This window comes from Lissotriton helveticus, chromosome 3_2, assembly GCF_964261635.1.
Source record: "Lissotriton helveticus chromosome 3_2, aLisHel1.1, whole genome shotgun sequence".
NCBI classification, from domain to species: domain Eukaryota; kingdom Metazoa; phylum Chordata; class Amphibia; order Caudata; family Salamandridae; genus Lissotriton; species Lissotriton helveticus.
The window spans coordinates 497,968,559-497,994,736 of record NC_136062.1 but is presented as its reverse complement, the minus strand read 5'-3'; the positions used below and the strand labels follow the sequence as shown (position 1 = coordinate 497,994,736).

Below are 26,178 nucleotides of genomic sequence, written 5' to 3'. Positions count from 1 at the left end.
TCACTAAGCACGTCAGGAGCACCAGGTTATATAGAGTGCAAAATACCCAATGTATAATGATACTGCAGTACGAGGTAGACAATTAAGCACACGTATATTTAAGTCTAGAGCTATGTAGAGACTGTGGTACCGATAGTTATTGATAGCCAGGAAGACTAGTCCATGCAGACCGCCATAGAGAGATAGAGTAGTAGTCTAGCTATGGCCGCCACGAGGGGAGGACCGGGGCTCCAGTGAGAAGTGACTAGTCCAAGATGGCCACCCGATAGAGAGACTGGACAGAGATGGCCGCCACAAAAGGGTGAGGGAGACAGTAGTCCTCTCTTTGTTGTAGTTGCTCTGTGGACAGTTTCACTTTCAAGCTGAGCAGATTCTACCTTGCTGTGAGGGTGCCTTATCTTGCAGGAGCCTCGTGAGCATCTGGTGGCACAGGAGGTGATTTATAGCCTTAGATTTTATTTGTTCTTCGTCTTGCACTAGATGTGTGGTGGCAATGATGGTGAGTGGGTGTTGAGCACTGGATGTGTGGTGGCAATGATGGTGAGTCTGTGTCTTGCACTGGATGTGGGGTGGCAATGGTGGTAAGTGGGTGTTGAGCACTGGATGTGTGGTGGCAATGATGGTGAGTCCGTGGCTTGCACAAGGTGTGTGGTGGCAATGATGGTGAGTAGGTGTTGAGCACTGGATGTGTGGTGGCAACGATGGTGAGTAGGTGTTGAGCACTGGATGTGTGGTGGCAACGATGGTGAGTAGGTCTGAGCACTGGATGTGTGGTGGCAATGATGGTGAGTGGGTGTTGAACACTGGATGTGTGGTGGCAATGATGGTGAGTAGGTGTTGAGCACTGGATGTGTGGTGGCAATGATGGTGAGTCCGTGTCTTGCACTAGATGTGTGGTGGCAATGATGGTGAGTGGGTGTTGAGCACTGGATGTATGGTGGCAATGATGGTGAGTCTGTGTCTTGCACTGGATGTGGGGTGGCAATGGTGGTAAGTGGGTGTTGAGCACTGGATGTGTGGTGGCAATGATGGTGAGTCCGTGGCTTGCACAAGGTGTGTGGTGGCAATGATGGTGAGTAGGTGTTGAGCACTGGATGTGTGGTGGCAACGATGGTGAGTAGGTCTGAGCACTGGATGTGTGGTGGCAATGATGGTGAGTAGGTGTTGAGCACTGGATGTGTGGTGGCAACGATGGTGAGTAGGTGTTGAGCACTGGATGTGTGGTGGCAACGATGGTGAGTAGGTGTTGAGCACTGGATGTGTGGTGGCAATGATGGTGAGTCGTGTCTTGCACTGGATGTGTGGTGGCAACGATGGTGAGTAGGTGTTGAGCACTGGATGTGTGGTGGCAACGATGGTGAGTAGGTGTTGAGCACTGGATGTGTGGTGGCAACGATGGTGAGTAGGTGTTGAGCACTGGATGTGTGGTGGCAACGATGGTGAGTCCGTGTCTTGCACTGGATGTGTGGTGGCAACGATGGGTAGGTGTTGAGCACTGGATGTGTGGTGGCAACGATGGTGAGTAGGTGTTGAGCACTGGATGTGTGGTGGCAACAATGGTGAGTAGGTGTTGAGCACTGGATGTGTGGTGGCAACGATGAGTAGGTGTTGAGCACTGGATGTGTGGTGGCAACGATGAGTAGGTGTTGAGCACTGGATGTGTGGTGGCAACGATGGTGAGTAGGTGTTGAGCACTGGATGTGTGGTGGCAACGATGGTGAGTAGGTGTTGAGCACTGGATGTGTGGTGGCAATGATGATGAGTAGGTGTTGAGCACTGATGTGTGGTGGCAATGATGCTGAGTCCGTGTCTTGCACTGGATGTGGGGTGGTAAGTGTTGAGCACTGGATGTGTGGTGGCAACGATGGTGAGTAGGTGTTGAGCACTGGATGTGTGGTGGCAACGATGGTGAGTAGGTGTTGAGCACTGGATGTGTGGTGGCAACGATGGTGAGTAGGTGTTGAGCACTGGATGTGTGGTGGCAACGATGGTGAGTCCGTGTCTTGCACTGGATGTGTGGTGGCAACGATGGTGATTAGGTTTGAGCACTGGATGTGTGGTGGCAACGATGGTGAGTCCGTGTCTTGCACTGGATGTGGGGTGGTAAGTGTTGAGCACTGGATGTGTGGTGGCAACGATGGTGAGTTGGTGTTGAGCACTGGATGTGTTTATTTCGTTTGTTTTGAGCCAAACAGTGGGCACAGACACTGCAATAATTTTTATGTAAAATGAGACCAGACTATACCTGCCTTATTAATCGGACATTCCCGTCCCTCTGTACCAGTGCAGTGCCCCTTTTTTCCTTAGTATAAATTGACCATGTGCATATATTAAAATAAATTGATCACAATACATTTAAACTTCATTGGAATTGTGATAACCTCAATACATATAATCACACCAGTTTAACATTCAGAGTTTAAAATGCAGCATGATTTGTCACATTCTATTTTTTTTGTATTGCCATTGGCACTAACCAATGACATGATGAAAATTAATCTTTGTTCAACTTCTTGTCTACCGTCACTAAAATAGAGACGGGTGATCTGAATGTGCTACATCCCTGCCGTGTCCTATCTGAGACTTGTTTGTTTTTAAATGCTTCCATTGCTTCTCTCCATCTTACAGATCAAAGAAAATGAACGGGACCTTAGACCACCCGGACCAGCCCGACATGGACTCCATCAAGATGTTTGTGGGGCAGATCCCACGGACCTGGACTGAGAAGGAGCTCCGGGAGCTCTTTGAGCAGTATGGGGCGGTCTTTGAAATAAACATCCTACGCGACAGGAGCCTGAACCCTCCTCAGAGCAAAGGTGAGTGCGGGCTGGAAGAAGCCATCGGGATACTCCTCTGCACATTGCTTTGGTGCCTTGATTTGTTGAAAGGCCATTGACTAATTTTGTCTGTAAAGGGCATTATCCAGGCCATATTACTCCCTGTCCATAGTACCCCTTTTGAAATTTACAGATAGACCAATGAGAGGAGCGGGTTGCATTTTTGGGGGAAGGTTGAATGTTTCAGAGAGCCCAAAATGTCTTATATTGATGTAAGCACCCAGGTTGAATTGAAAATGCTGTTCCCATTTCAAGTCCTTCATTTCTTTCCCATATCTAATATAAGGGTCGGTACAGTGGTAGAGAATGTGGCACAGATTCTGAAATTGAACAGCAGTATAGAAGTGGTTCCGGGAGTTGTTCATCTCGCTGTCCATCTCAAATTAGACTGGGAGCTGGTGACAGTGATTATTTTTTAGGAGTGTGTAAGTAAATGCCCTCTTTTTGCATGGTTGGCCCTACTTTTTGCCAAATTGCTGATGTGCTTTGACTGAGTGTGCCCTGGGTACCTGGCAAACCGGTACCCTGGGCCTATGTTCTTTCCTTAAAACTGCATTAAGACAAAACCCAATTGGCATCTCTGGCCACATGTCAGTCCCTTGTAAATGGTACCACGGGTACCCAGGGCAGTGTGACCAGGGAATGCCTCTAAGGGCTGTGACACTTATTGTGCCACCCTTATAGGCCCTGTACCCTGACACTCACACATTGCCTTTACAGGCTGCGTGTCTTGGTGCAGAACAACGTGAAGAGTCAACCTGCCACACATCCCTGTGTGCCATGCCTACAAGCCACTGCCTGGCATAGCTCAGTCACCCCTCTAGCTGGGTGCAATATACCAGTGGTGAGGGTACAGGTGCATGAGCCCTGTACCCCTACAGTGTCTAAGTCCATTCTTAGACTTTGTAAGTGTAGTGCCTCCATTAAGGCTATATGGTGCTGGGAGTTTGCCATTACGAACCCCACAGTTTAGAAGTAGACCTCACCAAGGCCTACTGGTGCTAGGGGTTCGCCCTTCTTTGCTCACAAGTCCTCAGAACAATAAATCGAGATTGTCACGGAAGCTGAATTATTAAAACAGTTTATTAAACCTCATGAGTGGAACAACATCTATACAAAACCCTCAGTCTGTGTATGAGGTAGCACAAGGAGTAGAAGTACTGTGGGTCTTTTATACCCACATAGTGTAAGAAAGTGGCTCTGTATATACTGGACCAAAGTAAGGTACAGTGTGTATAGCGTCCCCAGTCTCCAGAGGTTTGGCAGAGGCTAAAGTCCGATATAACCTTACTCTCTAAAGTGGTAGCTTGGTCGAGAAGTAAGGCAGTATCAGACAACAGTGTAAAGCATTAGTTGTACACACTGTCAGCAAAAGGTTTCACACAATCAATAACTGAACTCCAGGCCAATTGTTTCGTATAAAAAGATATAGTTGTTTTATTTTAGAACTAACATGGTATCAAAATATACTTTCTCAAAATAGATCACTTCAGTTAAATACTTTTCAAATAGGCAATAGACTTTTTGAATGCAATAGTTAGTTTGTGCAATGGGCAACACAATTTTAAACACAATGCAACATTGAGCTCAATGGGAATTTGTAGTTAAATGCACGAAGTTACTTTCTAGATTTCTTTTCTAACCACAGGACTGGATCCTAGATTCAGTCCCGGGACCTGTACTTTGCGTTTTGGTTACAGTAGTGATTTTTAAGGAATATTATTGTATTTTAAAAGTTGATACTTAAAAACTTTTTCAGCTGAGATTACCAATGTTATCCTATGTAAGGAACTTCAAGTGGGGAGAGGAGTTGGCCTAACGGCTAGGGCGCTCGACCTCGGACCTGGGGATCTGGGTTCGAGTCTCGGCAACCACGCCAAAACCTCCTGTGATTCTGGGCAAATCACTTAATCTCCCCGTGCCTAAAATGAAAGTGTGTCCTCATGTAACGTAACTGGAAAATATGTAAAGCGCTCTGATACCTGATTCGGTTCGGGTCTAGTTCGCGCTATATAAAACTCTGCAAAATAAAAAATAAAAAAAGGAGCAATTGTGAGCCAAAGTATAAGACTATTCTGACCATCTTTGCGAGTGCATTCTGCTGGGTACGCTGTTGATACAACTACATCAAGAAAGGGGCAGGGTTATAGCATAGGAATTATAGTGGGGGCTGAAGAAACCTTTTCAGTAATCGAAAAACGGGCATTGGCTTGCTGGTGGGAGTCTATCATTTCAGGACCTATTTGTGGGGTATGTGGTTTGAATTAAGGACCGATCACAAGGTGTTGGTGGATGTATTCATGACGAAGGGTTGAGGGAAAGGTACCCCTCGCATGGCAAGGTGGTTGCATAGTGTCCACGGCTATTTATAGTATATGCCAGGAACAAGGAATGTTGAAGCAGATTGCCTTTTGCGTAACAGGACTGGATGGTGGCAAATTTAGGGATGTCAGTTGTGGGAGCTCTTAGCCAGGATGAATGATAAGTGGCTTGGAATGATGAAGGGTTGGAGAAGGGGAAAACTAATATGACCAAGAAGAAGGAAGAGGGAATGGAATGGACAAGTGATGAATTGCTTAAAACAATATAAGCCGGTCTGCTCAGGGTTGTCAGTGGTGAACAGTACTATCTTTATAGGTCACAGGTTGGTGATGCCAGATTGTTTGTTTGAAGACTCGTGGAACTATTGCATGAAAGGAGTTATGGAATGTTTAACATCAAGCATACAGCATGAATGGATTTTGGTGGTCAATTGTGAACAAGGAAATAGAAAGATATTTAAGGAATTGTGACCACTAAGATCAGAGACGAGACATATGGGGTCAGATAGTCTACTATAGTCTTCTGCATCTTGATAGTCCATGGGAAATATCTGCTTTTCCAAGTGGCCAGATGTCTGCATAGTAAATGAGGTGAAACTGATAATTGAATACATTTTTGTACAGACGTGTCTGCGAGGAGTAATTCCATAAGAGGACGTTTCGGATAATGGCCTCCAGTTTGTTTCTCAAAGAATGTTGGAGTTAGTCAGAGATCCTGATATCAAGAGGGGATGGCCAAGTGTGCTGACACGATTAGCCTTGCACTAGGTTGCTAATCTGTTATAGTGACCTAGTTTAGCCTCTTGAGGGGCAGTGTTAGGTTAGAGAGCAAACCTCTCTGTGGCAGCAAGCTGCCAATCTTGAGGGCTATGACTTCACACCTGTTCGGGAAGCACCGGAGAAGATACTGGAAACTGTACAATTTAGGAGAACCTTTAGAAATGAAAACAGTTTACTAATAATGCAAATTAAATTGATTACTGCAGTAAGACTTAAATTATGCTTTTAATGCTTTAAATGCATTTTCTTTAGAAATTGTTTGCATTTGTATGCTAATCTATTTACTATGGTTCTCTGGATGATTGGTAATTGAATTTTAGGTAATTTATATGCGAAACAATGTTAATATCACACTGTGATTGGGCAGAGATTCATGCAGTTCTTCACAAGTTTTTTTGATTTCCAGGATGCTGCTTTGTTACATTTTACACTCGTAAATCTGCGTTAGAAGCACAGAATGCTCTTCACAACATGAAGATTCTTCCTGGGGTAAGATGACTGACAATCCCTTTGACTAGGCCATATACATGTAGTCTAACTTATCTTTCCCTCCTGTACTCTATTGGCTATAAATTACATCCCTTAATAGTTCAGTTATGATGAAATTGTCTCACCCAAGCCTAAAACCTATGTTGTTTCTGCTCTCCTAATAGGTTGTAAGGAAAAGCTACTTTCCTGTTACTGGTTCTTCAGCATTGGTGTCTTTAATAGATTTCCATGCTTGAATTAGTGCCAGTCTCCAGGCTGGGAAAGCTGGTAGCAATGTTAGGACAGCAGCGCAAGCTCCACACTGAGTCACAATGAACAATTCTTGGGTCTTTTCTACCATGGACCAACTGTTCTGTAGTAGGGGATCTCTGTGTATAGTCGTAATCTAGTGAATAGTCCCGCCCATGTGCGCGGACCCCTGAGCAATCAAAAATAATCTCTTAATTTGTCAAAGAATGCAGAACTGCACAGACACTTAAGAGAGAATTTAAAGACAGATAATGCAGCCTATATCCACAGGCTACACTGTCCAGTACTTCAACTAGAAATTCCACCAAAAATCCACAAACAGCACAGCCTGTCCAGATTTCTCCACATAGAAAAACTTGCCTTTACCAGCAAAACCCTCTGGAATGATAGAGAGGAAGGAGTGGACAGACAAGCCCCATAGGCTGCCATTATGTGGCTCAAAACAGGATACTGTGCCTTTAAGAGAACTTTCCAGAACTCTCAGTATCCCAGAATGCACTGCAGGTCCCTTTTACTCTTTTTTCCGGCTCCTGCTAGCATGAGCTCTCCCTTTTTCAAGGGTTTATTGGTGATTTTTTCACTTTTCAAGTATTTGAGTGCTTTTATTGAAGTACTTTGGTGTTTTCTTCCTTGTGTGTGTCTTGGTCACTCTTTATTTGTCAAGATACCTGCTTTGTTTGACAAATGCCCAGAGTGTCAGAGGAAGAAGCCCAAATCGGACCCACACGAGGTGTGCATCAATCAATCAATCAATCAAGAAATTTGTATAGCGCGCTACTCACCCGGAGGGTCTCAAGCCGCTTGGGGGAGAGGGATCTGCTACTGCTCGAACAGCCAGGTCTTGAGTTGCTTCCTGAAGGAGAGGTGGTCTTGGGTAAGACTGAGGTGGATGGGGAGGGAGTTCCAAGTCTTGGCTGCCAGGTAGAAAAAGGATCTTCCTCCCATGGTGGCTCTTCAAATGCGTGGAATGGCGGCAAGGGCGTGGCTGGTCGATCGTAGCTGGCGGGTGGGAAGGTAGAAGGTCAGGCGGTTGTTGAGGTACCTGGGGCCCAGGTCGTGGAGGGCCTTGTGTGCGTGGGTGAGGAGTCTGAACGTGATTCTCTTGCTGACGGGGAGCCAATGCAGGTCTCTCAGGTGTTAGGAGATGTGGCTGTGTCGGGGGATGTCCAGGATGAGTCGTGCGGAGGCGTTCTGGATGCGTTGGAGTCTTTTCTGCAGTTTGGCTGTGGTACCGGTGTAGAGGGTGTTTCCGTAGTCCAGTCAGCTGGTGACGAGTGCCTGGGTGACCGTCTTCCTGGTTTCGGTGGGGATCCATCGGAAGATCTTTCGGAGCATGCGTAAGATGCTGAAACACGATGATGAGACGGCGTTGACTTGTCTGGTCATCGAGAGGGAGTAGTCCAGGATGAAGCCCAGGTTGCGTGCGTGGTCTGTTGGTTTGGGTGCGCTGCCCAGGGTAGGGAGCCACCAGGAGTCGTCCCAGGCAGAGGGTGATGATCCAAGGATGAGGACTTCCGTCTTGTCTGAGTTCAGTTTCAGGCGGCTGTTCATCATCCACTCGGCTACGTCTTTCATCCCTTCGTGTAGGTTGGTTCTGGCGGTGGCTGGGTCGTTGGTGAGGGAGAGGATCAGCTGGGTGTCGGCGTAGGAGATGATGTTGAGGTTGTGTTGGCGTGCGAGGGGGCTCATGTAGACGTTGAAGAGGGTGGGGCTGAGTGATGATCCTTGTGGTACGCCGCAGATGACTTCGGTGGCCTCGGATCTGAACGGGGGGGGGGCGGACTCTCTGGGTTCTTCCGGCGAGGAACGAGATGATCCACTCCAGTGCCTTCTCTTGGATTCCGATGTTGTTGAGGCGTTGTACTAGGGTGCGGTGGCAGACCGTGTCGAACGCTGCGGAGAGGTCCAGGAGGATGAGGGCCGCTGTTTCCCCGTTGTCGAGCAGGGCTTGGATGTAGTCAGTGGCTGCGATGAGGGCGGTCTCTGTGCTATGGTTGGCTCTGAAGCAGGACTGCGAGTGGTCGAGGGATCCGTTCGTCTCGAGGAAGGCGGCAAGCTGTCTGTTGACGGTCTTCTCGATGACTTTGGCAGGAAACGGGAGGAGCGAGATGGGGCGGTAGTTCTTGAGGTCGGTGGGGTCTGCAGATGGTTTCTTCAGCAGGGCGCTGAGTTCGGCATGCTTCCAGCTCTCCGGGAAGGTGGCGGTGTTGAAGGAGCAGTTGATGATGTCCCGGAGTTGGGGTGCGATGACTGAGTCGGCCTTGTTGAAGACGCGGTGGGGGCTTGGGTCGGTTGGCGATCCGGAGTGGATGGTGTTCGTGTGGATGGTGTCTTCGGTGCTGACCGGGGTCCAGGCGCGGAGGGTGGTGGTGGGGGGCGTTGGTTCTGTGGTTGGGTGCGTGGTCTGTGCGCCGAAGCTGTTGTGTATGTCTGCGATGTTGCTGTGGAAGAACGAGGCGAGTGAGTCGCAGAGGTCTTGTGAGGGAGTGATGTCGTTGTTTCCGGCGCTGGGTTGGAGAGCTCTTTGACGATGCTGAAGATTTCCTTGCTGTTGTGTGCGTTGTTGTCTAGTCGATCCTTGAATGCTGTCTTCTTGGTGGTGTGGATCAGATGGTGGTGTTTGAGGGTGGCGTGCTTGAGGGCGGTCATGTTGTCTGTTTTTTTCGCCAGGCTTTCTCGAGGGTACGGCAGTTCTTCTTGGAGTTCTTGAGGTCGTCGTTGAACCAGGAGGTTTTCTTGCTGCCGGGCCTGCTGGGGTGGTTTTTCAGGGGCGCGAGGTCGTCCGCGCAGTTGGTGATCCACTGTGTGAGGTTGTTGGCTGCTTGGTTGGGGTCCGTTGATCTGGCGAGAGGGTTCTGGTTCAGTGATGTGGTGAGCTGGTCGGTGGTGATCTTGTTCCAGCTCCTGCGGGGAACCTGTTGCGGGTGGTGGTCAGTCGTGGTCCTTCTGAAGCTGAAGTGGACGCAGCTGTGGTCTATCCAGTGGAGTCCGGTGGAGTGGCTGAAGGAGATGTACTTGCTGGAGGAGAAGACTGGGTCAAGCGTGTGTCCGGCGTAGTGGGTGGGGGTGTTCACCTGCCGCGTGGCCCATCCTTAGTGCATCGTCTGCCTTCCCTCATCTTATGTCCCAGAGGAGAGTGGCATCTGCCAGACATTATCCACCAGGACCCTGAGAGAGAGGATGAAGATCAGGCTCCAAGGCCTGGAAGATAGAAGACTGCAGACACAAGGTGGGTCTGGGCATGCTTCATCTGCCCATGCTGAGGCCTCCGGGGGGCTCCCCAGAGGCAGGAAGGCCAGCAAACGTCCTATTTCTCTGCCGACGTCGATAGCATCGACGACGGCGTCGAGAGGGATGACAGCAGTCTGTTCCCCGTCTCCCCAGGGCTCTGGGTCGAAGCGGCGTCTACGTTCGACGTCGAGGGGGCTGACGAAGCCGCCGTCTAGATCGCCGTCGACGGTGTCATTGTCGTCGTCGAGTCATCGACGTCGAATGAGTTCGACCCTGCGTCGGCGCTTGCCGTCGCGGCGACACTGCCGCTTGTCGTCGGCGAGAAGGTAGTCGTCGAGGGGATCCTTGGCGTCGAGGAGGACGTCGAAGACTCGCAGGCGTCGAGGAGACTCCACGTCGAGACGAGGGCGCCTATCGACGTCGAGGCGACCTTCTTCTACGCCAAAGAAGCGCCGAAGTAGTTCTGATGCCAGGAGTCCCTCTGGGTCCGCTGGGGCGCCTCGGTGACCGTCCCCAATAGGGGACGCGGTCTCTAAATCGCCTCCGCCGAGGAAGAAGAGGAGGAGGGAGTCAGGGCTCTGTGTACTCTGAGGTTTATACACCTCCCAAGCCAAGAGCAGCTACTCCTCCTCCTCCTCCCTTGCCCAAGGAACCTCCGCCACGGAATCCCACTCCTCCTCCGCTTCCACCTCTGGTTCCCCCTCATGGGCAACCTCTGCTACCCCCTCAAGGACTGCCTCCGGTTCTGCAGAGGACGGCTTCGTTGCCACAGTACCCGACGCCTCCTAAGGGGACTCCTCAGCCGAGGGTCCCGGTCAGGCAGCAGTCTCCTGCTCCTGTGAGACCTGCGGAGCGTCCAAAGCCGAGGAGATCGCGCTCTCGTTCCTTTGACGAAAAAATCAAAAGAATCATCACCTCCCTTCCTGCCACTAAACCCGACATCATAATGAGATCCAAGGAGTCATCGTCGCCACTCAATAAGCCACATCTAGCGGCGCTCGGCCCAGTCACAGAAGAGGAAGTGATGGCCGCACTCATTTCAACTAAGAGCGGAGCCCCCAGTGACCCAGTGCCCGTACGGTTCGTCAAAATAATCCCTCAGGCCATAGTCCCTCAATTGACAGCCCTCATTAACACCTCACTGGCACTAGGAGAAGTCCCCTCGAACTGGAAAGAGGCTGTCGTCAAAGGACTTCTCAAAAAACCATCGCTAGATCCTGCCGATCTATCCAACTATAGACCCATCTCACTCCTCCCCTGGATAGGCAAGGTGGCGGAAAAATTAGCAAATAAAAAACTATCACACTTCCTGGAGTCAAACCATCTCCTCAATGACTCCCAGACGGGCTTTAGACCTGGTCAGGGTACGGACACCGCCCTCCTGGCAGCAGTAGAAAAGACCAGGGAAATTATCGATACAGGAGGATCAGTGGCAGTGGTCCTCCTGGACCTGAGTGCGGCCTTTGACACGGTCAGTCACCAGGTCCTAATTCATCGTCTCGATAATATCGGGGTGAAAGACAGGGCACTAAAATGGCTCTCATCCTTTCTCTCCCGACGCTCCTTCCAAGTATGGGAAGGTGATAGCCGCTCCCCCTCCATTCCCCTCCAGTGTGGCGTGCCTCAGGGCTCATCCCTGAGCCCCACGTTGTTTAACGTGTATATGGCCCCACTGGAGGAACTGGTGTCACCCTTTGGAATTTCTATAGTCAGCTACGCCGACGATACACAGCTGGTGGTAACGCTCTCCCACCCCAAGCTAGAGCCCTCCAATCTCCACGATTGCCTAACCAGTGTACATCAGTGGATGAGTGACTCTGCCTTGAAACTAAACGGCTCCAAAACAGAGATCCTGCTCCTAGGGCATAACACCACGAGCCTCCCCCCTAACATCTGGCCCGCCTGCATGGGTGAACCCCCTATCCCCAAGACTGAGGTCAAGAGTCTCGGAGTATGGCTAGAGACTGATCTCACCTTTAGGACACAGGCAAGAAAGACTGCCGGCATCTGCTACGGACTACTGAGATCTTGCAGGAAGGTACTTCCCCTACTGCCTTTTCAATCGCGTCTCCTGCTCATCCAAGGCCTAATTTTATCCAGGCTGGATTACTGTAACGCCATATACCTAGGATCTCCAGAAGCCACGCTCCAAACTCTTCAAAAAGCCCAAAATGCCGCAGCCCGACTCCTGACGAACACCCCGGCAAGAACATCTGCCAAGCCCGCACTGAGGACGCTGCATTGGCTCCCTATTAGGGAAAGAGTAACCTTCAAGGGCCTCTGTTTGGCCCACAAGGTACTGCACAATGCTGGCCCTCCTATTCTTGGTAACTGGATCACACCTTACAGACCCACAAGAGCGCTCCGTTCCGAACATGGGAACTTCATCACGATCCCCAAGGTGAAGAAGGCCCGGTTCGGTGGCCGTCGTTTTTCGGTCAAAACCGGGGAAAAATGGAACACACTCCCCCTGAGCCTCAGAACAGAACCAAACCTTCTAAGGTTCAGGAAGGCTCTCAAAACCCTTCTTTTTCCCTGAGCCATCCCTCCCACTCCCGACTATCTTCCCCTGGTGGTAACAGGTTCAGCGCTGGGATACCCTCCGGGTGACTACGCGCTTTAGAAATCCTTAAAATAAAAAATAAAATAAATAAAATCGCGGAGTCATCGCAGGTCGTTGACAAGATAAAGGCGACACCACTGTAGGTGCAGATAGAGATCCCACTCTGGCTCTTCTGGGACCAGTGACTGCTCACCGACTCTGTCGGAATCCCCGGGGACGAGGGTGTCGCCAGTGGACGACATCGTCTCACTCCAAGATGTTCTGCTGAGGGGTGCGGCTAAGTTGGGCATCACGGTGACGGTGCCCACGCCGTCCGTGATTTTCGAGACGCCAATAAAAAGCACCTGTCTCGGCCGTTGCTACCCCTAGTACCAGGATTGGTAGAGCCCGCTCAGGAGTTTTCTCACTCCGGCGGTGACAAATGCGTCTCCCTCCAGGCTCCTCAAGAAGTACCGTGCTCCGGATTTTGACCCAGCCTTTCTCAGGATGGATCTGCCACCAGACTCGGTCATAGTGACAGCTGCTAGGAAGCAGCATGCCACCACCCCGTCGTCCACGGTGCCTCCTGATAAGGAGAGCCGCTGATTAGACTCGGCTGGCAGGAAGGTCTGTGGGACGGCGTCTACTGCAATGAAGGCTGCAAGTGCCGCGGCTTTGCTAGGGCGATATGATAGAGCTCTGTGGGAATCCCTCCAGCAGCTAGCTGAGCTCCTTCCTCGAGAGAAGAACGAGGACTTTCAAGAGATTCTCAATGAGGGGCTATTGGTGTCGGACCACGTCATCAGCGCGGCTGCTGATGTGTCCCTTCTGGCGGCGCATGGATATTGCCTTGGTGTCAACCAACGGCGCCACGCCTGGCTTCGACTTACATCCCTCAAGCCAGAGGCCCAACAACGGGTGGCCAACCTGCCTTTCTCGGGAGAGACCCTGTTTGGCAAGCATGCGGACGATGAAATGGCCCGCATGAAAGCGGAGGCCGAGACCCTGATGGCTGTCGGGTTGGAGAAGCCCAAGGAGAAGACGACCTACCGCCCATTCCAGAGACGGTTCGGGGCGCAAGGCAGAGGGCGAGGGCAGTCTTCGGGACAGCAGCAGCAGCAGTTTCGGAGGCCCTTCCAGAAGCGCCAGAAGGGCAGAGGCCAGCAGTCCGCAGCGGCGAACAAGGGCCCGGCTGGGTCTAGGCCCTGAGCGGTTACTTCCCCTACATCCGTTACCCACTCCGGTTGGGGGTAAGCGTTCAACTTTTCCTGGCAGAGTGGAGAAACATTACTCTGGACAAGTGGGTGCTGAATATTGTTTGCAATGGATACAGTCTTCGGTTCACCAGCCCGCCTCCAGCGATTCCACCGGTCAGCTCGCAGTTTCAACTGCGCGAGCTCCAGGCGGAGGCCGATATCCTGTTAAGGAAAAGGGCGATAGAAGACGTATCTCTGTCTCAAAGGGGAACGAGTTCAGGCCCATTCTGGATTTGCGACAAGCAAACAAGTGGATTCGCAGAGAGAAGTTTTGCATGCTGTTGTTGCATCAGATTTATCCTCAACTGCAACAGGGAGGCTGGCTATGCGCTATAGACCTACAGGATTCGTACTTCCATGTGCCCATTGCACACAAACACTGGAAGTTCCTGCGATTCCAAGTCGGCGCCAATCATTATCAGTACACAGTACTGCAATTCAGGCTGAAGTCTGCGCCCAGAAAATTCTCGAAGTGCATGGCAGTGGTAGCTGCACACCTGAGGAAGAACAAGGTGTTTGTCTACCCGTACCTGGACGATTGGTTGATCAAGGCCTCCTCCTTCTCGGAAGCGCAAGCACACTTCCAGAAGACGTGTGTTCTCTTGAACAAGCTGGGGTTGCACATCAACATGTCCTAGTCTGTCCCGACTCCGGTCCAGTGCATACAGTACTTGGCAGCCTCCATCAATACACTGTCAGCAAGCGTATCTCCTTCGGAGGAGAGACGGTTATCACTCCTTCGGAAGGCTCAGGCTCTTATGACCGCTCCATCTAAAACAGTGAGGACGGTGTCTACTCTGGGTCGATGGCCTCTTGTATCTTCTTCATGCCACATGCACGGCTGCACATGAGACCATTACAGGAGTGCTTGGAGGATCAGTGGGATCAGAGGAGAGGATCTTGGGACGACAGGATAAGACTGTCTCTGCATGCTCTTCAGTCTCTGAAGTGGTGGTGTTTGTAGGAGAGTAGGGTCTGCAATCCTATGATCACCCAGATTTTTGCTTTTTGCTTCACTGGTTTATGAATTTCCCTGGCTGTGGGCCTGCTAATCAGACCCACAGCCTAGCTGTTCTCTCTATTGCAAATTGTACCCGGGATACACAAAATCCTGTCTGGGATGGTGCTGGCACCGCCCCTGACAGGAAACCCTTTGTCCAGGCCTCCGTTGCTGGAAGGACTCCCAGCAGCAGGAGGGCAGACTTGTGTCTCGGTGGCAGCATCCATCTTGTGGAGCTGAGGCTATGTCTGACTTTAACCGGGGTTACAGGTTACTGTGAGAAGTTGGCCTGATATATAATGTTCACTATTCTAGTGAGCACTTTGTATCAGTCCAAACAACCCTTATTGATGATTGGTTGTAAGTCAACCTTATAGACCAGCTATCCTAGTAGCATGGATACGAGCAGTCTAAGGCTAAGACTCTAGAGGGCGTGTTAAGCCAGCTGTTTTACCATCACATTACCCCTTGAACACCAAGTGAATGGACACCACACAAGTTGTTATGAAAATAAACAGATATTTATTTATAACAAGACTACCCTGAACTCTTTATGAGTCAGGGAGCTAAGCACACAACAAAACTCTTACAAAAATACTTTAAGTCGCACAATTTACACAAATGCCCTAGGGGCACGAAAAACCATATACACAGTAAGTGGAATGCGAACTTGCTAGCAGGTAAGTAATACTTTTCTAGACTCAGGAATCGCTAGGCCTACAATTCTAAACACTGGGATTAGATGCAGGAGGCCTGTGGACGTCGTGTGCAGAGTGGGAACTCTCACGCGTAAGGCGGGAAAAAGTCTATGGAAGCTAGCAATTGCAAAGTTACTGTTCTCGGGCGAACCCGACTAGGTGGGTCGAAAACAAGAGTGGATCCGAACACTAGGAGTGTTGGACTATGCTGGAGCACCGGAGTACTCGGTTTACCTAGCCCAGGGGCTGCGGCTGCATAGGGTTGAAGTTACGTCGGAAACCCTCGTTGAAGAACCAGGAGCCTGAAGAAGTTGTTGCTGGCAGGCGGCCAGTGAAGAAAGTTAGTGGTGATCCAAGCCTGGATCAGGGAAGAAGAAGACCTGAAAGCAGAGGGGACCAAGTTCTGAATCACTAGCCAGTGATTTAGGTGGGCACCAGGGTGGCACCGGACGAAGTCACCTCGACCAGGTGAGTGGGCGCTGCTGGGCTCTGCAGTCTCTCGGACCAGGAGGCGTTGTCGGCGACCAGGATGGAGGTGCGAGCTGTCCCACGAAGGTATCTGCTGCTGACGTCGCTGGACCCAGGATTGGGCAACAAGTCTTGGCAAATGCAAGGCCCACGCGGTGGACCTAAAATGGCGTCTTGAGTGGACCAGGAGGGTCCAGGGTGCTCCTCTGTTGGAGGGGAGCAAGGGCTAGTCTGGAGCAACCAGACCAGCAGTGTTTGTCGTCGTGGAGCGTCGTGAGAGGGTCACTAGCCAACGGGCAAGTGACCTGGACAACGCGGTGAGCAGTCAAGAGCAGAAGGGCCCCACGCCGATCTTGTGGATGCAGGGGGGGCTGGACTTCGGTGCTGGAGCTGCTCAGGGTCGGGGCTTCTCTTACCCCAAAGCACTCAGTCGAGGGTCACTCGGGAGTCGTGCTGGACAAGCGTCGTGCAGTTCTTGAAGATGGCCGGTCCCTCGAGGTCTCGTCACACCCACGGATCACAGCTGGGCTGATGATGTAGGTTGAGGTCAGAGGTGCCAGGGAAGCCGGGTCTCGTCGTGCTGGAGCAGTCTTGATCCGAAGGAGAGACTGGCAACAAACCGCGATACTTGGTTGGTGCCTGCTGCTGCAGGGTGACTACTCCTTAGTCACAAGGGAGAAATCTTGAGAAGAGTCTTGAGTTCCTTCTTGCAGAAAGTAGTTTCAGGATTCAAAGATGATCTAGTTTGGAAGGGGGCCAGCTCTTGCCTTTATCCTGAAAAAGGGGGCTGGCACGCGACTAAGTCCTGCCCTATGGGTGGGACCAGGAGGGGGGTGGTTACACCCCTCTCCCTTGGCGGGCTTTCCCCAGGACAGGGGCTGGTGTGCCCCTGGAACTGGTTCCAGCCGGCCTATGCACAGTGAGCACCGGGGTGCCACTTGCAGTCACCTTCCTCTAAAGCCCTGCCTACCTAGGATACACAAAATCCTGTCTGGGACGGTGCTGGCACCGCCCCTGACAGGAAACCCTTTGTCCTTGCCTCCTGCTCTGGGAGGACTCCCAGCAGCAGGAGGGCAGACTTGTGTCTCGGTGGCAGCATCCATTTTGTGGAGCTACGGCTATGTCTGACTTTAACCGGGGTTACAGGTTACATACATGTCGTGTCCCTCTAGAAGGGTGGAATGCTAACCCCGTCGCCAGAATTGGCGAGGGGTTAGTATTCCAATTCGTATGACACCTTACTCGACATGTTTTGATAAAGCGATACCAGAGTTGGCATATAACCGCGAGGATTATAATGCACTTAAGAGTATATGGTATGCGATATCATGGAAACGGCTAAGGGATGGATCCCGAAAGCCGCAGACAGGCTCAGCTCATGCCAGAGCACTATCTCACATGATTCCAAGCACTCTGCCTTCAGGATTGTTAAGGCCTGCCATAGGAGTGACTGATAGGAATACATGTGTCCGTTTTAGGGTTAGATATAGGTATACTATATCTAAAGCAAAGGGTGATTACACCACCTTGCCCCAGCTGTCGTGCAGCCAGTTGTGTCAGATTTGGATGGCCTGCCAGGGGTGGCATAATACATGCTGCAGCCCCTGGTAGGCCCTGTGTACACCTATGCCCTGGGTACCTAAGGTACACTGTACAGGGACTGGTAAGGTGACTCCGTATCCCATTGGATATGTACCTAGGGTACATGGAATCCATTTTAACAGAGAGAGCAGTGGGCCTGAGGTCCTGAATAGCAGGGCCCCAGGTCAACTAAGTCAGAAAACCAGCAAAACACCAGGCAAAAAGTTGGGGGCAACCATAGTCAGGGATCTACCTTCCTACAGTTACCAACATGTCTTCTCCCTCTAGAGGGGTGGAATGCTACCCCCGTCGCCAGAACTGGCGAGGGGGTAGTATTCCAAAGCGTATGACACCTTACACGACATGTTGAGATAATGTCAGTCCAAAGTTACCATAACCGCGAGGATTATAAGGCACTTAAGAGTATATGGTCTGACGCTATCATGGAAACGGCGATGGGATAGATCCCGAAAGCCGCAGACGGGCTCAGCTCATGCCAGAGCACTATCTCACACGATTCTAAGCACTCTGCCTTCAGGATTGATAAGGCCTGCCATAGGAGTGACTGATAGGAGATCTGTGTGCCCATTTAGGTTTAGATATAGGTATACTATATCTAAAGCAAAGGGTGATTACACCACCTTGCTCCCAGCTGTCAAGCAGCCAGTTGTGTCTGTTTAGTTAGTCAGTCCAGGGGTGGCATAATACATGCTGCAGCCTCTGGGAGACTTCTGGGTGCACCTCTGCCCTGGGTACAGGGACTTGGAGAGGGCCCAGTGCCAATTCAGTACCTGGGTACAATTTGGAATAGAGAGAACAGCTAGGCTGTGGGTCTGATTAGCAGGCCCACAGCCAGGGAAAGTCGTAAACCAGTGAAGCAAAAAGCAAAAATCTGGGTGATCATAGGATTGCAGACCCTACTCTCCTACAGCCAGATATTCCGGTTTGCCTGTGTGCAGGGCTTTATGGGTGAGACAGGCTGTGCGAAAGGTGGCTCGTTGGTCAATAGGAAGCCACTTCAGTTCCCTAAGTGCCGGAGAGATGTGCTCAAACTTTTTCGTTCCTGTGACCATTCTTGCTGCTGCATTGAGGGTCGTGGACAGGGGACCCAAGTGAGAACTTGCTGAACCGGTCAAGGTTGCGATTCTATAATCGATTCTGGAAAGCACCAACGCCTGTGTGGCCTGTTTGAGATCTTTGGGAGGTAGGAAGGGTTTTATTCTGTACAGGAGCTTCAGGTTTAGGAATGCGGATTTTGCGGCTTTTGAGATGTTTTTTCATGTCCAGTTTGGAATCGAGGGTGATCCCTAGGGATTTCACAGAGTTCGTTGGCGTGAGAGCCCCGTTTTGCAGCGTGAATCTTTCTGGATTCACTATGCTGTGCATTATTCCGCGGTCTTGTGGTTGGGTCCGGATTCGTAGTCTTTTCTTTGTTTTTTTTTTTTTTTTTTCTTTGCCCAGGTGGGCGTCGGCGTCACACCCCCTTTGGGTGTATTTCCGGTGACGTCGGCATGCTTCCTGCGGAAGCTCCCACTCTTGGGCGCCATCTTCAGATTCTTTTTTTCCGCGGTCGGGTCTGGATCGTTCCCGTTTGGGCTCCAGACATTTTTGGAGAAAGAAGAAAGAAAATACAGAAAAGACGAGGGGAAGTCATCTGAAGACTCCAGGGGACTTCACCGACGAAAGACAAGCAAAGATAAGGCGTTTTCCATCCAGATCTTCGACGACCGTCGACGAACACGCGACCAGAGAGGCCCTGGACGCTCGAGGATGGACAACACGCCGTTCAAGTTCTGCCGGAACTGCCACCACAAGTACGCGCAGAAAGACCAGCACCCGGTATGCAACCTTTGCCTACCGGTGGACCACGAAAGCGGAGACTGCAACGCCTGTTCCGCCTTCACCCCGAAGACCCTTCGTGTGAGAGAGAGGCAGAGGGTAGCACACGCCACCCTGCAGGGGAAGGCCCCGACCCCGTCGCTCTACGAGCTGGGGATGTCCTCCGAGGAAGAAGACAACGCTGCCGCCGAAGACGACTGCTACACGGTCGTAGAGACCGATTACACGAAGACTTCTGACAAGGTAGGAGACTCTTCGGCCCCCAAGAACCCGAGAGACTCTGAGTCTCGAAAAATCGAGGGCAAGACCCCGAAAGCGCCGACGCCAAAAAAGGCGGCGTCCGCGACTACTCCCAGGCCCAGCGGATCCTCAGAGAAGGAGTCCCCGGCGCCGAGAGCTGCTGATCAGCAGAAGACGTCGAAAATCGTCCCCGAAAAGGATCGATCGACGAGGGAGAAAGACCCGAAACTGTCGACGACGACCAGAGACCCGATATCCGGTTCGACGTCGAAAACTTCGACTCTGAGAGGCACGGCGACGAGCCATCCGTCGAAGAGACCGGCGGAACCATCCGACGCGGAACACGCGGCCGAGATGGAAAAGAAAAGAAGGCGCCTCGAGGCAGAAATGGAGAACTTCATGCAGCGGAAAAAAGATTTCGACGCAAGGATGAAGGCCTTCACGATCCCTCTCAAGACCAAGCCACCAGTGCTGGAGGCGGTCGAGGAGGAAGAAGAGGAGGTCGCAGAAGTCACCGAGCAAGACCGGGACGTCGAGGTGTTCGACGACCAGGAGGAGTACGAGAATCCCCACGAGAGCTACAGCTATGGGGAGGAAGATGAGGGCAGGACAGACACAGAGTCGGCGCCCTATGACCTTCAGGATGTGGATTACATCGATGTCGAGACCGACAGCCCGGAGGAGGTGGTCGACACCTACCCCTCGAGGCCCTCGCCGCCGGACGACATCGGGGCCTACAACGCGGTGATACAATCTGCCGCAGCAGCTTTCAAGCTCAAGCTCGACGAAGAGAAGCAGAAAGCAGACTTTCTTCTGGAAACATTGCTCCCAACACAAACGAGGAGCCAGTTCCTCCCGATGCTCGAGAGCGTCTTGGCTCAGGGGAAGGAAGCTTTCAGGGAGCCCGCAACATGCAAGGCAGTGACTCCCAGAACTGAGAAGAAGTACAAGCATGCCGCAAAGGACCCGGCCTACATTCAGGGCACGGTCTCCGCAGACTCCATTATCACGGCCACAGCAAGGAGGAGGGCTAACGTACCCACTACCTCGGGCCCGCCACCGGATAAGGAGAGCAAAAGGATGGATCTGGTGGGCAGAAGGATCGAACGGAATGCCGCGACCCACTGGCGCATGGCTAATTCCAACGCCCTGGTGAACAGACACATGTACCAAATCATGGAGGGACTGGGACAGTTGGTGAAGGACTTGCCCCAGGATGCCAAGCAGAAGGCCGAAAAGCTAATTGAAGAGGGGAAGAATGCTGCAAATTCTTGCCTAAAGACGGCTCTGGATGGGGCAGACACGGCCAGCAGGCTCATGATGATGGGCGTCACGGAAAGGAGACACGCCTGGCTCAGGATATCCGGTTTCAAACCGGAGGTGCAACACAGCATCCTGAACACCCCGTTCAACGGCAGTACGCTTTTCGGACAAACAGTTGATGAGCAACTCAGCCAACTTAAGAAGGATAACGAAACAGCAAGATCCATGGGAGCATTGCAGTTCAGAGGGAACAAGAGGGGCACCCCGTCACGGAGGCCCGGCGGGAGAGGCGGAAACCAGCCAGGTACATCACACCAGGCTTTCCAGCAAACGCACCAGGCAGACTCGCAGGGTCAGCAGGGCCATCAGAAACAGCCCTGGCAGTACCAACAAAGAGGCCAGTCCTTTCGAGGGAGAAATGGACGAGGACAAAATAGAAGAGGGGGCCAGCAGCCCACCTCCAAGTGACTTCGAAAAAATCCGTGTGCCCACCCACAAAAAAGATCCCAGGGGGCAGCACGTACAGATGGGTCAAGACAAACTAGACACCCACGACCACAGGACACCAGTGGGAGGGAGATTAAGATTCCACCTCCAGGAGTGGAGAGGAATCACATCAGACAAATGGATCCTCAACATTATCCAATTCGGATACTGCATAGAGTTGGAGGCGAGGCCAACAAGCAGAAAACCAAGAAGAAAGCCGCTAGCAAGCAAGCAGCTGCAGTGCCTTCAGGAAGAAGCAAAAGAACTCCTGCGGAAGCAGGCCATAGAAAGGGTACCCTTCAAGGAAAGAAACACAGGAGTATACTCAACATACTTCCTGGTACCAAAAGTAGACGAGACAATGAGGCCCATTCTCGATTTACGGTTCGTGAACCGATTCATAAGAACGCAAAAATTCAAAATGACCTCCCTGCAAGAGGTGCTCCCACAGTTGCAGACCGGGGACTTCATGGTCACTATAGACCTCAAAGACGCATACCTGCACATCCCAATGAACAGGAAGCACAAGCACATGCTCAGGTTCACCGTCGGAGAAAGCCACTACCAGTTCACGACACTGGCCTTCGGTCTAAAATCGGCACCAAGAGTTTTCACAAAGTGCCTCGCAGCAGTCGCGGCGCACCTAAGAAGGCAGGGGATACATGTATACCCTTACCTGGACGACTGGCTGGTGAAAGCAAACTCATACCAGAAATGCAAGCTGCACGCACATACAGTGACCAGCACGCTCATAAACCTGGGGTTCTCCATCCATTGGAAGAAATCATCAATGGAGCCGGAACAAGTGAAGATCTTCCTGGGAGCACAGATCAACACCTTACAGGGCAAGGTGTTCCCCAGCGAGAAGAGGGCGAGGGCGCTGGTGAAGGAAACTCGCCTCTACCGGAAGGGACAAGCTCGGACAGTGAGGACGGCGAGCAAGATCATGGGGATGATGGCATCATGCATCCACCTGGTACCGAATGTACGACTCCACATGAGACCCATTCAAGAATGGCTACAGGAGCAATGGTCACAAGCTACAGGCAGTTGGGAGGATCTAGTGGTTGTAACGCACGCAGTGCAGAAGGAGATGACATGGTGGACCATGGAGAACATAGCAAGGGGAAAGCCTCTAACGCCCCCAACGCCAACAGTGACCATCACCACAGACGCATCCCTGAAGGGATGGGGCGCTCACATGGAGGAGCTCAAGGTGAGGGGACTGTGGACACCGACGGATGCCACAAAGCACATCAATTACTTAGAATTGAAGACAATCTTCCTTGCACTGAAGGCCTTTCAAACAAGACTGTACAAGCACAAGGTATTGATACAAACAGACAACACCACTGCGATGTTCTACATCAACAAGCAGGGGGGCACACAGTCCGCACCGCTTTCAACGCTGGCGCAGGAGATATGGAGATGGGCCATCCCTCTCAAGATAGACCTGCTAGCCATACACCTACCAGGGAAGGACAACATACAAGCCGATTGGCTCAGCAGGCAGACATCGGCATCCCACGAGTGGGAGCTCAATGCTCAGGAGACAAGATACCTGTTCGACAGGTGGGGGACACCATCGGTGGACCTGTTTGCCACACGCCAGAATGCAAAATGCCAAAACTTCGCATCCAGGCAGCCCGAGGAGGGGACACTGGGGAATGCCCTATGGATAGATTGGTCAAGGACATTTGCCTACGCCTTTCCCCCGATACCACTGATGCACAGAGTACTGAGCAAATGCAGAGCGAGCAACATGACACTGATACTGGTCGCACCGCAGTGGGCGAGGCAGACCTGGTACTCGCAGATCATGGAGATGACACAGTGTGCACCCCACAGATTCAGCAGGAGGAAAGATCTACTGTCCATGCAGAACGGAGAGGTACTGCATCCAGAGCCAGAGAGCATGAGCCTAGTAGCGTGGCTCCTGAGGACATAGAGTTCGCACATTTGAGACTACCAGAAAGCACCCTGAGGGTACTTCGGGAGGCACGAAGGCCCAGCACTCGAAAGTGCTACGTTGCGAAATGGAAAAGATTCACAATATGGTGCAGACAGGAAAGACTCCACAATAAGATGAAGAGGGACTCCACAGTGCTAAGGTACCTGACGCACTTACTGGAGAAGAACCTTAGCTCATCCTCGTTAAGAGTTCACTTGGCAGCGATAGTAGCCTACACAAGGGGAGAAACGTGCAGGAGCTTCTTCACATCACAGGTGGTGAAGAGATTCCTAGAAGGAGCGAAAAGGATCGCACCACCCAAGCGGGTGCCGCCACCTGCATGGAACTTGAACACAGTCCTAACGGAACTCATGAAAGAGCCCTTTGAACCACTTCACAAGGCCTCCCTAAAGATGCTAACTATTAAAACAGCCTTCCTGGTTGCGATAACGTCCTTACGCAGAGTAAGCGAGCTTCAAGCGCTGACGCTACAAGAACCATACATACAAATACACAACGATAGAGTTGTGATGAGGACTGACCCACACTTCATGCCGAAGGTGGTATCCAATTTTCACATGAACCAGTCGATACAGATACCGAGTTTTTTCCAAAAACCCACAACCAGCGCAGAGAGAGCTCTGCACACCCTGGACGCCAGAAGGGCAGTCATGCACTACATTGAAAGGACAAAGGGGCACAGGAAAACGAAACAGTTTTTTGTGTCCTTCGCAAACAGCTTCATGGGCAAAGCAGTAACCAAAAGGACCATTGCACGATGGATCGCACAAACAATCCAACTCTGCCACAAACGGGCAGGACAGGAACTGGCTGAGGGGACGCGTGCCCACTCCACCAGGAAGAAGGGCGCTACAATCGCCTTCCTGGCTAACACACCCATAGAGGACATATGCCTGGCGGCAACATGGGCTTCGGTGCACACGTTCACGAAGCACTACTGTGTGGACATACAAATGAACAAGGAAGCTCAAGTGGGACAGAAGGTGCTGCAGCACATATTCAACACCCAACGCTCATCTTCCACCCAGCCGCCACAGAGATGAGAAACCGCTACAAAATCTATGCACAGCATAGTGAATCCAGAAAGATTCACGCTGCAAAACGAATAGTTTTCTTACCTGTCGGTGTAGTTTTGCAGCTTGAAGATCTTTCTGGATTCACTAGCGAACCCACCCACCTCCGCCAGAAAGATGAGGCTGGAGAGAGAAGAGGTGGTTAACTAAAGAATAGACTTTGAAAATACAAAGCGGTAAATACAAACTAAGAAGAACATTGCCATTACTTCGGAAACGAAAGAAACACGGAAAAAAAGAACCCGAAGATGGCGCCCAAGAGTGGGAGCTTCCGCAGGAAGCATGCCGACGTCACCGGAAATACACCCAAAGGGGGTGTGACGCCGACGCCCACCTGGGCAAAGAAAAAAAAAAAAAAAAAACAAAGAAAAGACTACGAATCCGGACCCAACCACAAGACCGCGGAATAATGCACAGCATAGTGAATCCAGAAAGATCTTCAAGCTGCAAAACTACACCGACAGGTAAGAAAACTATTCGTTAAGGGCGTCTAAGGCTTTGAGCCATTCTTCGATTTGCGGGTTTTTGTCTCTGTTTGAGATGAGTAGAACTTCTGTTTTCTCTTGGTTGAGTTTGAGGTGGTTCATTGAGAGCCATTGCTGGACCTCTTTGAGTGTGGCGTTTAGTTTGTGGATGTCTTCAATCGATGTGGTTTCCAGGTAGTGTTGTGTATCGTCTGCCTAGAGGTGGAAGGGAATGTTAGATTTCCTTAGAAGTGTGGTAAGGGGTTCCATATATACGTTGAAGAGTTGAGGAGAGAGAACTGATCCTTGAGGGACTCCTCTACTGACGGGCCGGGAGTCTGACTCGAAGTTATTTATTTTTATTCTTTGTGAGCGGTTGTGAAAGAAGGAGGAGAACCATTTAAGTACCGTCCTTTCGATGCCTGCTCGCTCTTGGAGGGCTTTGAGGAGCAGGGAGTGGTCAACTGTATCGAACGCGGCTGATAGGTCAAGTAGGATGAGAAGGCTGCATTGGTCCGAGTCGAGGGACATGTGAAGATCGTCTAGGACGTTTAAGATTGCGGTTTCGGTGCTGCATCCCTCTCTGAATCCAGATTGGTGAGGGTCAAGTAGATTGATATTCTCTAGGTGTTGGGTTAGCTGAGGGAGAACACATCTTTCGAGAATTTTAGATAGGAGCGGAAGGTTGGACACCGGTCTGAAGTTGTTCATGTCCTCAATGTCCAGACCAGGTTTTTTTTAGTAACGGCGTGACTTGGCCTACTTTGAGGCCGTCAGGAATGAGTCCCGTACTCCGTGAACTATTGATTATCTTGCACCAGATTGGGGCTAGGGTGAGCTTCATGTCTTTCATCAGGTTCGAGGAGAGCAGGTCTAGGGAGTGGGATGAGGGTTTAGCGGCGGCTATCGGCTTGATTATCTCAACTTCCTGGATGGGGCGGAATGAGGACCAGAGCGTAGGAGTACTCACTAGAGGATTGCTTAATGTTGCAAGTGTCGAGGTCCCCGTGAGAGAGGCAGGGTCCGTGCTGAGAGCCAGATCAATTTTGGCGATTTTATCATTGAAAAAGCTAGCAAAGTTGTTACACAGCGATTTTGACGCCGTCATGTTGGATGTTGCCGGTTTGGATGTTTGGCTCCTAATGATGTTAAAGAGTTCGTTGGGGCGGTTTTTAGCGTTGTTTAGGGCCAGGTAGAAGAACGATGACTTTTTGTTCATGATGTGCTTGTTATAGTTTCTGCGTGCTGCCTTAAGTTGATCGCGATGGAGGGAGGAGGGATTATTCCTCCAGGTTCTCTCAACAGTTCTGAGGTGTCTTCTTTCCCCTTGTTGATGTCTGTGGTGAACCAAGTCCTTGAGGGTGTTTTTCTAGGTTTTTTTTGTTTCAG

At 51.2% G+C, this 26,178-nt stretch overlaps 1 protein-coding gene across 7 annotated transcripts in view; it reads left to right on the top strand.

The window, feature by feature from the left end:
- CELF1 (CUGBP Elav-like family member 1) overlaps positions 1–26,178 on the top strand; it is a 427,681-nt gene that overhangs the window by 87,864 nt on the left and 313,639 nt on the right. For all 7 annotated transcript variants that reach the window (XM_078684502.1, XM_078684500.1, XM_078684498.1 and 4 more), the window contains exons 3-4: positions 2,629–2,816; positions 6,345–6,427. In XM_078684502.1, coding sequence (XP_078540628.1) covers positions 2,629–2,816; positions 6,345–6,427 — 271 coding nt within the window. The remainder of the gene's footprint in view (positions 1–2,628; positions 2,817–6,344; positions 6,428–26,178) is intronic.